The 12050-nt window shown below is 42.2% G+C and overlaps 1 protein-coding gene across 7 annotated transcripts in view; it reads right to left on the bottom strand.

The window, feature by feature from the left end:
• The window catches only part of SMARCA4 (SWI/SNF related, matrix associated, actin dependent regulator of chromatin, subfamily a, member 4), a 69915-nt gene that overhangs the window by 46519 nt on the left and 11346 nt on the right, over window positions 1–12050 (bottom strand). For all 7 annotated transcript variants that reach the window (XR_004968161.1, XR_004968162.1, XM_036312787.1 and 4 more), the window contains exons 9-14: window positions 11778–11945; window positions 11641–11691; window positions 4837–4967; window positions 4618–4675; window positions 689–810; window positions 196–346 (exon numbers count right to left, since the gene is read on the bottom strand). Coding sequence is in view for 5 of the 7 variants with exons in the window: in XM_036312787.1 (XP_036168680.1) it covers window positions 196–346; window positions 689–810; window positions 4618–4675; window positions 4837–4967; window positions 11641–11691; window positions 11778–11945 (681 nt within the window). In the remaining 2 variants the exon portion in view is untranslated. The remainder of the gene's footprint in view (window positions 1–195; window positions 347–688; window positions 811–4617; window positions 4676–4836; window positions 4968–11640; window positions 11692–11777; window positions 11946–12050) is intronic.

Here is a 12050-nt window from a genome sequence, read left to right as displayed (position 1 = left end):
TCCTCCTGGTGGCTAACCTAACAAATCATGCTTCTACTTTATAGAAAGGGAAACTGAGGCTTAGAGAAAAAGAGTGAGGTACCCAGAGACAAGGAGCAGAATGTGAACTTGAGTCTGCCCGACTTCAGCAGTCTCCCACAAGCTGGGACCTATCTGTCAGGACTGCTAGGTAGGTACAGCCCCCTCCTGCCTCACCTGGTACTGTTTGAGGACGCCGTTGACCATAAGCGCTGACTGCTTATCCACTCTCTCAGTGACAGCATGAGCCACGGCATAATAGGACTGCAGGCCACGAGCAAGGGCCTGGGACACACCGTACTCATCATCAACATCTTGCTTGGCATTCCTGTAAGTGAAGAGAATCACTGAGTTAAAGACACACATTTCTATCTGTAACAATGTACTTCTGACACAAGACTCTGGAGCAGCCCTTTAAGGACCTGTGACTCAAGCCTTAAGGTAAGAAAAGTAATTGGAAAGTCTAAGGACAGGCAAGGCAGCAGCAAATATTAATCCTGGGAAGAGTGGGGAGGCGGGGAGGGAGACTGAACTCCCATGTGTGGTCTCACAGCGGCTTCCAGCTGGACAGCGGTAAGCACCATCCAGGGAGAAGCTGGGCCGCTAACGTCCTGCCAGGACCCCCGTGAAGGAAGCTGGTGGAGCAGGAGCGTGTGCAGGGATGCCTTACTCAATGATGTGCCGAGCATCCACCTCAGAGACGTCATCACTGTCTGGATCTGGAATCTTCTTCTTCTCCTCCACAGGCAGAGTGGGAGGCTGTGCTGGCTGCGGCTGCTCCTCCTCCTCCTCCTACCAAGAGAAAAGACTGCATCAGCTCAAGACACCCCACAGGGACAGGCACAGGGATGCCAGGGGAGAACACACTTTTAGAAGCAAGCGAAGTTTTTACAACTCTCACACCTTCTTCTTATCCCAGAATGTGTCATGCCTCCTCTTTGCATCTCTTTTAATTGCTCGGCATTTTATTTTTAGTTTTCCCAGCAGAGTTCAGACACTTCTTTTTCAGGCTGTCTCAGGCTACTTGGTACGTTTGTTTACTAACAATAGATTCTTCATGTCCCCTGCCCCCATTATACAATGTACACTACACATTTATTCCTTGTCCAACCTATTCAAGCTGATTTTCACTGTAATCTCTTGGAGTTTCTCAATATAAAACATTTAATAGCCAATTTTCAATATTGCTCTTGATTTATTTCTAGCTTTATCAATATGACTAAAATGCCTAAAATATGTCAAATAATACTGGTGATAACAGGCATCCTAATTTAGTAAGAGGGTTTCTATAAACCTGTAAAGTAAGTGTTGTGTTTCATGAAAGTGATTCTTCAGCATTTACTGAGATGATAAAGGGATTTTGCGTGACATATTAATAAAATACACATGAATGTATTTCCTGGTAGTAAACCATCCTTGTATTTCTATATAAGTGACACACAGTCCCAGTAATTATTTTCATGTATAAAGGAACTGCTATAAAACTAAAAAAACAAAAAATCCAATTAATCTGCTAAAAATTCCAATAAAAAAACCTAGTGGGATTTCTTTCGGGGTATGCAAAATGATTTTATAGATCATTCAGAATATTAAACAGGCGATAACAGCCCAAACATTTTCGGCCAAAAAAAATCATTATTAGTACCGATTTACCCTAACTGATATTACCATATCTGAAATTAATATTGGGGTGAGACTTTTAGCTAAGTCTGAGTAAGGTTGTAGACAAATTCTTTTAAAAGAGACTTCAGCCCAGCCAGTGTGGCTCAGTGGTTGAGCATCAACCTATGAACCAGGAGGTCATGTTTCAATTCCCTGGTCAGGATACATGCCCAGGTTTCAGGCTCGATCCCCATTAGGGAGCATGCAGGAGGCAGCCGATCAATGATTCTCTCTCATCATTGGTGTTTGTATCTCTCTCCATCTCCTTTCCTCTCTGAAATTATATATATATATATATATATATATACACACACACACACACACATATACATATACATATATATGTATGTATTTTTAAATATGATAATAAGGAACTATTATAAGTAACCATTTACCAACAAATAACTAAGATGAAATGGGCAAACTCCTAGAAAGATACAAACTATTAAAACTGACTCAAGAAGTAGACAAATCTGAATAAAATCTGATAGCTAATTGAATTAGTAACTAAAAATCTTCCCACAATGAAAAGGCCAGTACCAGAAGGCTTAACAGGAGAATTCTATCAAATATTTTAAGATTAATACCATTTTTCTCAAACTCTTCCAGAAAGTAGAGAAGGGAACATTTTCTAACCCCATCTAGAAGGCCAATGTTAACCTAATATCAAAGCTACACAGAGATATCATGAGAAAACTAGACTCAAAAATCCTCAACAAAATATTAGCAACACTACGATATATAGAAAAGATTGCACATCAGGACAAAGTAGAACTTATCCCAGGAATGGAAGTTTGGTTTAATATCCAAAAATTAATTTATATAATAAAGCATACTAGTGGGTAACAGATAAAAAAACAAATCAACTATAGACAGAAGTATAAAAACTTTCAATAAACTAGGATTAAAAGATAATTTACTTAACCTGATAAAGAGCATGTTCAAAAAACCTACAGCTAACATCAAACAGCAGTGAAAGACGAAATGCATTACCCCTAACATAGGAAAAAAGGCAAGGATGTCTGCTCTTGACACATATTCAACACTGTACTGGAGAATCTAGCCAGTGCAATAAGGCAAGAAAAAAGAAATTGAAAGCACAATGACAGGAAGCGTTGGAAGTAGTAAAATTGCCATTATTTACAGATGGCATGATCCTGTGTGTGAAAATTCTAAAGAATCCTATATAATAAAAGCCTAATATGCAAATCGACCGAACGGCAGAACGACTGGTCGCTATGACGTGCACTGACCACCAGGGGGCAGACACTCAATGCAGGAGCTGCCCCCTCGTGGTCAATGTGCTCCCACACGGGAGCACCACTCAGCCAGAAGCCAGGCTCACAACTGGTGAGCACAGTGGAGGTGGCAGGAGCCTCCCCCGCTTCCACTGGACATCCCCCAATGGCTCCCAGACTGCGAGAGGGTGCAGGCCGGGCTGAGGGACCACCCCTCAAGTGCATGAATTTCCTGCACTGGACCTCTAGTCTACAATAACAATAAAACAAAACTATCAGAAATAACAATATCTGTTTAGCAAGTTCATAGGCAACAAGATCAATATTTTAAAATATCACTTGAAAGCCTTTTAAGATCCGCTCACCCCAGCTGAAGGGGGAGTGAAGATCACCCTGCTGGATGCTAAATGTGTGAAAGGAACATTGCCTACAGGAACTGCATCCTAGCTCCCTCTGAGTTATCCTTTCCTAGGAGGCAATTCACAACAGATAGAGGAGCAGGCTCTTTTTTTTTTTTTTAATTAATTAATTTTAGAGAGGAAGGGAGAGGGATAGAGAGAGAAACATCAGTGATGAGAGAGAACCATCGACAGGCTGCCTCCTGTATGTCCCCCACTGGGGATCAAGGCCGCAACCCAGGCATGTGCCCCTGGCCAGAACCAAACCTGGGACCCTTCACTCCACAGGCCAACTCTCCATCCACTGAGCCAAACCGGCTAGGGCAGGAACAAGCTCTTAATCAGAGCTTTGTCAACCAGGGAAAATCTAGAAGTCACTTTAGCATAAAATAATTAAGTGATTTAAAGAATATGAATAAGCCCCACTGTGGTGTGCTAATGCATTGAGCATTATCTCATGGACCAAGAGGTCCCGGGTTCAATTCCCAGTCAGGGCACATGCCCGGGGTTGTGGGCTCAATCCCCAGTAGGGGACATGCACGAGGCAGCCAATCAATGATTCTCTCTCATCACTGATGTTTCTCTCTCTCTCCCGTTCTCCTTTCCTCTCTGCGATCAATAAAAATATATATTTTTTAAAAAAATATGCATGAAAATGTAACCATTTATAGTATTTCCAATGAAGAGATTATAAGTAAACATGCACATGATTTAATGCTCACAACTTTATAGTGATTACTTGTTTTGTGCAGAAGGCTGTTGAGCATTTGAAAAGTGGCTATTATGACCAAGAATATGAGTTTTAAATTCTACTTAATTTGATTAATTTAATTTAAAATTAAAACAGTCATGTGTGGCTAGAGCAGCCGCGGGCAAACTACGGCCAGCGGGCCGGATCCAGCCCGTTTGAAATGAATAAAACTAAAAAAAAAAAAAAAAAAAAAAAAAGACCGTACCCTTTTATGTAATGATGTTTACTTTGAATTTATATTAGTTCACACAAACACTCCATCCATGCTTTTGTTCCGGCCCTCCGGTCCAGTTTAAGAACCCATTGTGGCCCTCGAGTCAAAAAGTTTGCCCACCCCTGGGCTAGAGGCTACTGTACTGGACAGCACAGCTTTAAAGCACCAACTTTTCATCAGGACTGAGGCCTTGGCCACCCTCTGCCCATCTCTTGTCCCACATGATGCCCAAGCAGAGTGGGAGAGTCACAGCACGCAGGGGTGACTGACACACAAGGGAGAGAGGTCACCAATACAGAGCACCAAGGGCCTTGACAGAAGGAAATAGACTCTTACCTCCTCCTCTTCTTCTGAGCCACTTTCTTCACTATCAGATCTTGGAGCTACTTCATACCTAGAAAAAATATTAGTGTTTTAATATAAATCTCCCCCAAACCAGCATAATTCATTTACCTTAGCAAACTGGCTTGTTTCCAAATCAAGCAAAATCACCGCCAGCTGCCAGGCAGCTGACTCAGGATCCTGGCTGCATCTGGAATTCAAGGCCCAACTCACCCCGGGTTCATCTCAAGCCAGGCCTCCAGCTGCCCTGCTTTGGGGGCATCCGTGCCTGTGAGGATCTTCCCACTCTCCACATGGATCACTTTCACAGGCAGGTCACTCATTTGGCTGGTCTCGTCCAGAGGCTGAAAAGAGACACGTGTGACTTTAGGTTCTGCGGTGACCATACCTCAGATGTTCACTAACCATGGCCAACTGGGAAGTGCCCTGTCAACTCTATAACCAAAAAACTGGCACACAACCATGGCTAGTGGTTGTGAAAATGGGTTTCCTATATGTCAATAATCCAGGAAAAAATATAATCCACTGATGACAGCAGTTTCTTTGAGATAACTGACATACATACTTTTATTTTCAAATAGGTAATAGAGTCACATAGTTTAAAACTCAAGAGTGTAGAGTATGGATTCTTTCCATCCCCTATCCCTCAGCAGTTTCCTTCTTCATAGATGCCCACCATGCATCATTACAGATCAATTCCATGCATAAGAAACTAGAACTGGTTTCTCCCAATTTTTACACAAATGACTACTACTCACATTCTTCTGGCCCTTGATTATTTTTCCATTTGTAATGTGTTTGTTACTTCATCAAGATCCTCATTTTTGTTGTTGTTAAATAGCTAACTGGAATATTTGAAAAATAAAACAACTAACTTCCTCTTAGCAAAACATACGAAATTCTTTGATTTCTCACTCTGAGATATCAACTTTGGATGAACATTTCCCCCTTCAAATTTCCTGAAGATTTCAGAATAAGGATCAAGTTCTTACTTTAAACCTTTCTTTGCATTGTGAAAATTAATAAACAAAAAATTAGGTCAACTAAATTGGATCCAATTAATCTAAACTAAAACTGGCATCATAAAGGCCTGTAGAGAAGCTCTCATGTCCTACCACTCTAAATTAATTGCCCCCAACAGGAAGTCAATTACAGATCCCAACAGAAAGAGACCTACGTTGCACTCCCAAACAGGAAATGCATCTACTGTACTACAAAAGCAGGAGGAAGGCTTATCTCTTATACTGCAACACGTCTAGCCAACTGAAACCCAGCTAAACCAATGAGAAGCTGTCATCACCTGAACTCTTACTTTATTCCAATAAATTTTCATTTTTCTTTTGCTAACTTTCCTGATCCATCCTCATTACTATAAAAGCCGTCCATCTTGTATAACAGCTCAGGATAGCTGTTTGCTAGATGAGATGCTACCTACCCAATTCACATATCATCGGATAAAACCAATTAGATCTTCAAATGTACTCAGTTAAACTTTATTAACAGCATCTTTCAGGAACCTATATCCCTCCCTCCCTCCAAAGTTTTGCACTACCAACACCATTCATACAGTAGAGAGAGATTAGTCTCTGTGCACAATACAACCTCACCCTCAAAGTGGCCCACCATGGTGGGGGAGGGGTGACACCAACTTTAATGGTGGTGATGCCTGCACCTGCCCACCCAAAAAATCTGATTCAACTGCTCTAGGGTTTTATAAAAGTTTCCCAGATGATTCAGATGTGCAGCCAATGCTGAGAACCACTGGCTGGGAACAAGGACAATTCACAGCCACCACTGAGTGATGCTTCTGTTACAAAACGGGCCAGGAAGAGAGCCCTTAACCAGGAACCACCTTGCTGCACCCTGACCTTGGATTTCCAGCCTCCATAACTGTGAGACCATAAATGTTTGTTATTTAAGCCACCCAGGCTATGGTGCCATGGTGTTTTGTTACAGCAGCCCAAGCTGACTAAGACAGTATCAAAAGGTGTTACATAAGGAGGCTCACTACAACAACGTTGCAATAGGAAAAAAGGCAACGAAAATAGTCATCAATAGAAGAGGAGGTAAAGAGTAGCTCAGTATAGGATCTTTTTTTTTTTTTTCAGTGCATTTGTAACAGCTACACATGGGAAGCATCCTAAAGAGCTATCGGTCTGAATGATGAAACAGATTCTAACCGGTCAACACAATAAAATGACAATAGAACTAATGATGTGATATGGAAAGTGGCACAAGATATTTGGCTAAGTGGGAAAAGTCTAGCTAATGTCTAAATTGACCCAAATAGTCCCAAAATAAAACAAAGGGGATATAAGCATAAAGCTTTCAGGAAGAATAGAGAAGATGTCACCAGGAATCAGTATGCATACCTAGGCTTTCCATTCTTCATGTTATCATTTAAATTTTTTCTATAGGAAGTATGACATTTTGGAGAGGTTAGAAAGAATAGGGTAAATTAAAAATGGACCTGGCGTTTGACCCAGCAACCCTACTTCTGGGAATATAGCCTAAGAACTCCGAAACACCAATCAGAAAGAAGATATGCACCCCTATGTTCATAGCAGAGTTATGTACAATAACTAAGATCTGGAAACAGCCCAAGTGCCCACCAGTAGATGAGTGGATAAAAAAGCGATGGCACATTTAGACAATGGAATACTATGTGGCTGTAAGAAAGAAGAATGAACCTGGAGACTATTATGCTAAGCCAAATAAGCCAGTTAGAGAAAGACAAACATCACATGATCTCACTTATATGTCTAATGAAAAAAATAAACTGACAAACCAAATAGGTCCAGAGGTATGGATACATGGAACAGAATAGCAAATCTTATTGGGGGGGGTGGGTGGAGGATGGAGTGGGGGGGACAGAAAGAGATTAAATTTTTTAAAAAATAGAATATGGTAAGTGTCCATGAGCTAACAGGGTGAGTTGTCTGAGATACAATGCTAGGTGAGAAAAAGAAAAGCCTTCCAGTGGCTCATGCATAGAAAAGGCCACCCTTTGGAAGTGGGACAAGGAGCCAGAGGAGGTACTAAAAAAACTTGTTATTTACACATCCCACTTTTATATATCTTTCTCCCAAATGTGTGTGTTACACCAGAAGAGTTGTTTTCAGGAGGTGGGCAGGGATGTTGTGGGAAGGTGGGTGTGTGGACACAACAACCACTCTGAGTGGGCCACTTTGTACAGCTCAGACGTTGGAACAAGCTGGTGTTTCACACACTAAATAAATCCACAACGAGTGAATAAATAAAACCAACAAAGGTGGGGGAAACCACAGTAACAGGGGCATGAGGGGAGAACTAATCCAAGCAGCTTCTGTGCACAGTATTTAGAGGACACTCTCGGGATGAAGAGCTCCAAACAAACAATGACCTCTAGCTGGGAGGCTCTTGGTATTTGTTTTTATTTTTTTGAATTTTTATGAGAGTTTAATTTAGCCAAACTGATGACATATGCCGGGGAGCAAGATCTCAAATGCTCTGGGAGGCTCCTTTTACAGAGGGGGGCGCATTAGGAATTCTGAATGTACATCCTGTGTATCCTAGGATTGAGCAAACAGGAAAGAGTATCATGGCTAATGGCAGCCAGATTTTTGCTGTTTGAGTGTGGAAAGGGAAAGGACAGAAATAATCCCATGGTATTGGATTAGAACTGGTGGTATCAGTATTTTCTCAAGATGTGTTAATATTCGTATATATAAATAGCAATGAACATGTATATACACACATACACCTATTTCCTACATCTGTCTGCTGAGAGGGCCTAGAGGCAATGACACCCAGGAGCAATGAGCACTCCTAGATTTTGAATTTAAAATATTCTTCTTTGAGAAAAGGAATCAGGGCTCCTTAGAGAAATGCCTGACTCCAGGGCTCAGGCAGGAAAAGCAGACTATAAGGTTGCACCATTTTGGTGTATAAAGAAGTCAGGAAGCCCCCAAAGGATGATAGGGACACATCAAAAGGACACAGGAGCCAATTTGAAGGGGCTCCTACTGGCCCAACTAGAACAATTTGAGCATGAAAAGAAATACTGTCCTGGCCAGTTAACTCAGTTGGTTAGAGTGTCATCCTGATAGGCCAAGGTCACGCTCCAGTCAGGGTACATACAAGAATCAACCAGCTGCCTGACCCGCAAGGCTCAGTGGTTAAGCACTGGCCTATGAACAAGGAGGTCATGGTTTGAATCCCAGTCAGGGCACATGCCTGGGTTGTGGGTTCAGTCCCGTGTGGGGCATGTTGGAGGCAGCTGATCAATGATTCTCATCATTGATGATTCTCTCTCTCTCTCTCTCTCTCTCTCTCTCTCTCTCTCTCTCTCCTTTTCCCTTCCCCTCTGAAATCAATAAGAAATATATTAAAAAAAAAAAAAAAAAAGAATCAACCAGCCCAGCTGGTGTGGCTCAGTGGCTGAGCATTGGCCCGTGGACCAGGAGGTTGTGGTTCGATCCCCAGTAGCGGGGCATGCAGGAGGCAGCCAACTAATGATTCTCTCTCAATCACTGATTTTCTCTCTCCCTCTCTATTCCTCTCTCAAATCAATAAAAAATAATTTTTTTAAAAAAAAGAATTAACCAATGAATGCATAAATAAATGGAACAAATTGATGTTTTTCTCTCTCTCCCTCTCTCCCTTCCTCTCTCAAATAAAAAATAAATAAATACTGACAATGAAGGATTAAATTAAATAAGAATCCATGAGTTCGTACCAGGGGTTTGCAAATTATGGCCTATGGGCCAAATAGCAAATAAGAGAAAGCTTTTCCTTCCTACAGAAAGCCAACTAATAAATAGAAGCAGGCAGAGATAATCAATGGATGTGAAACCAGTGAATTAGAAGTATTTAGAGTTACAATATATGTAGTGTCAGGTATCTCCCACATGGTACTTAATTTCAAAAGGAAAGACAGTAACTTTACAGTGGGATTGCCTTGGTCAACACCAAGAGATCAAGGATCAAGGTCACAGCACCAGTGGCAGAACAAATCTGTGCCATGCAGTTCCCAATGTGACGTCCCAAGAAGGATACAGCGTCACTCTAGGGTCTTCCTGCCAAAACATATAACTTGACTTTAATCACAAGGAAACCTCAGTCAAACCCAAATTGAAGGCCACTGCAGGAAATACCTGGCCTACTCTTCTTTAAAAATACCAAAGTCGCCATAACCAGTTTGGCTCAGTGGATAGAGTGTCGGCCTGTGGACTGAAGGGTCTCAGGTTCAATTCAAGTCAAGGGCATGTACCTTGGCTGCAGGCACATCCCCAGTAGAGGATGTGCAGGAGGCAGCCGATCGATGTTTCTCTCTCATCGATGTTTCTAACTCTCTACCCCTCTCCCTTCCTCTCTGTAAAAAATTAATATATTTTTTTAAAAATACCAAAGTCACCGAAACCGGTTTGGCTCAGTGGATAGAGCATCAGCCTGCGAACTGAAGGGTCCCAGGTTCGATTCTGGTCAGGGGCATGTACCTGGGTTGCGGGCACATCCCCAGTGGGAGATGTGCAGGAGGCAGCTGATCAATGTTTCTCTCCCATCAATGTTTCTAACTCTCTATCTCTCTCCCTTCCTCTCTGTAAAAAATCAATAAAATATATTTTTTAAAAAATGCCAAAGTCATAAAAGGCAAAGAAAAAGCGAGAAGCTGCTCAAGATCAATGACAAAAGGGACTACCACTGAATGTGACATGTGAACTGGGGTTTTCTGTTGCAGTGAAGGACACTAGAAGGACAACTGGAGAAACCTTCATAATGGCTATGGATTATATCGTAGTAATGCATCCATGTTCATTTCCAGTTTTTGATCACTGCACAATTATGGAAACGAATTATCTTGTTTTTAAGAAATACAGCGGGGCCTTGACTTACGAGTGTCCCGACTAACGAGTTTTTCGAGATACGAGCAGTCTCTCGGCCGATTTTTTGCTTTGAGTTGCGAGCTAAAATTCGGGTTACGAGCCAGCTTCAGATACCCCACCGCTAGTTGGCACAGCGAACGTCACAGTGAACGCCACAACATCATCCCAGCATCACGTGTCTTACTCGTTCACTTTTTGATTTGATATACAAGTAATTTGAGTTACGAGCTCCGTCACGGAACGAATTAAACTCGTAAGTCAAGGCCCCACTGTATACACTGAGCCCTAGCCAGTGGATAGAGCGTCAGCCTGTGGACTGAAGGGTCCCAGGTTCGATTCTGGTCAAGGGCACATGCCTAGTTTGCGGGCTCGATCCCCAGTAGGGGGTGTGCAGGAGGCAGCCGATCAATGATTTTCTCTCATCATTGATGTTTCTATCTCTCTCCTTCTCCCTTCCTCTCTGATATCAATAAAGAAATATATTTAAAAAAAAAAAAAGAAATACACACAGAAACACATGGAGGAAAAGGGCCATGATGTCTGCATCTGATGCTCAAATGGTTTAGGAAAAAATGACAATAGTGCAAACAGGGAATTTGGGTGAAGAGTACACATAAATCCCCTGTACTGTTTTCCACCTCGCATGAGTCTAAAATTACATGAAAATAAAAACTGGAAAGTAAATAATGTGGCACATGCATAGAAAAGCCTGGGAGAAAAAACCTATAGTTAACAATGTTTCCTCTGGGCAGTGGGCTCAAGGAAGGGGTGGGATGGTGGCAGGAGACATATATGGATTCTTACCATCATCATATTCAGCTTTTACAGTTTAAAAAGAAAACAAGTTGGTTGGAGCGTTGTCTTATACACCAGAGGATGGTGGGTTCGATTCCGGTCAGGGCACATACCTAGGTTGCGTGTTCAATCCCTGCTCGGGATGCATGAGGAAGGCAACCAATCAATGTTTCTTTCTGTGTGTGTGTCTGTGTGTGTGTGTGTGTGTGTGTGTGTGTGTCTCTCCATCCCTTCCTTCCTCCTTCTGAGATCAATTTAAATAAAGAAAGAAAAAGAAAAAAAGAATGAAATAGACCCAAGGTCCAGGGCTGGGTTGACATTTCCACAAAAAACACACACCAAAAACCTGGCTCCTCACCTCGCCATCGGGTCCTATTGCAGGTGTCTGTCCTTCTGCATTTTCTGCCTTCTGGAAATAAAGAGAGATATAGTCACTCCCTGACAGGGAGACTGAGGCAACATGGGCCAAGAATGCCGCTCCAGTCCCCAGCATACCTTCTTTTTCTTCTTCTTCTTTTTCTCCTTGGCAACCTGGGCTGCCTTGTGCTGCCGCACCAGCTCCGTGAGGTTAGCCACGTACTCGTCTGTCTGTTGCAAGAGGTAGGCCAAGCGCTTGTCCTTCTTCTGGTCAATGAGTTTCCGGTACCCTTCCTCATCTTCTGCCTGCAAAAGCATGCAGTTATAGCATTTGCCTGCAAGACATGCTTGTCCATTAGCAACCAAGACAGGCAAATCAGAGTCGAGAAGTCCACTGGGAATTATTATTAA

The sequence above is a fragment of the Myotis myotis genome, unplaced genomic scaffold (genome assembly GCF_014108235.1).
Source record: "Myotis myotis isolate mMyoMyo1 unplaced genomic scaffold, mMyoMyo1.p scaffold_m19_p_6, whole genome shotgun sequence".
Taxonomy (NCBI): domain Eukaryota; kingdom Metazoa; phylum Chordata; class Mammalia; order Chiroptera; family Vespertilionidae; genus Myotis; species Myotis myotis.
Note: the sequence above shows the minus strand (reverse complement) of the source record. Positions and strands in the feature narration are given on the sequence as shown.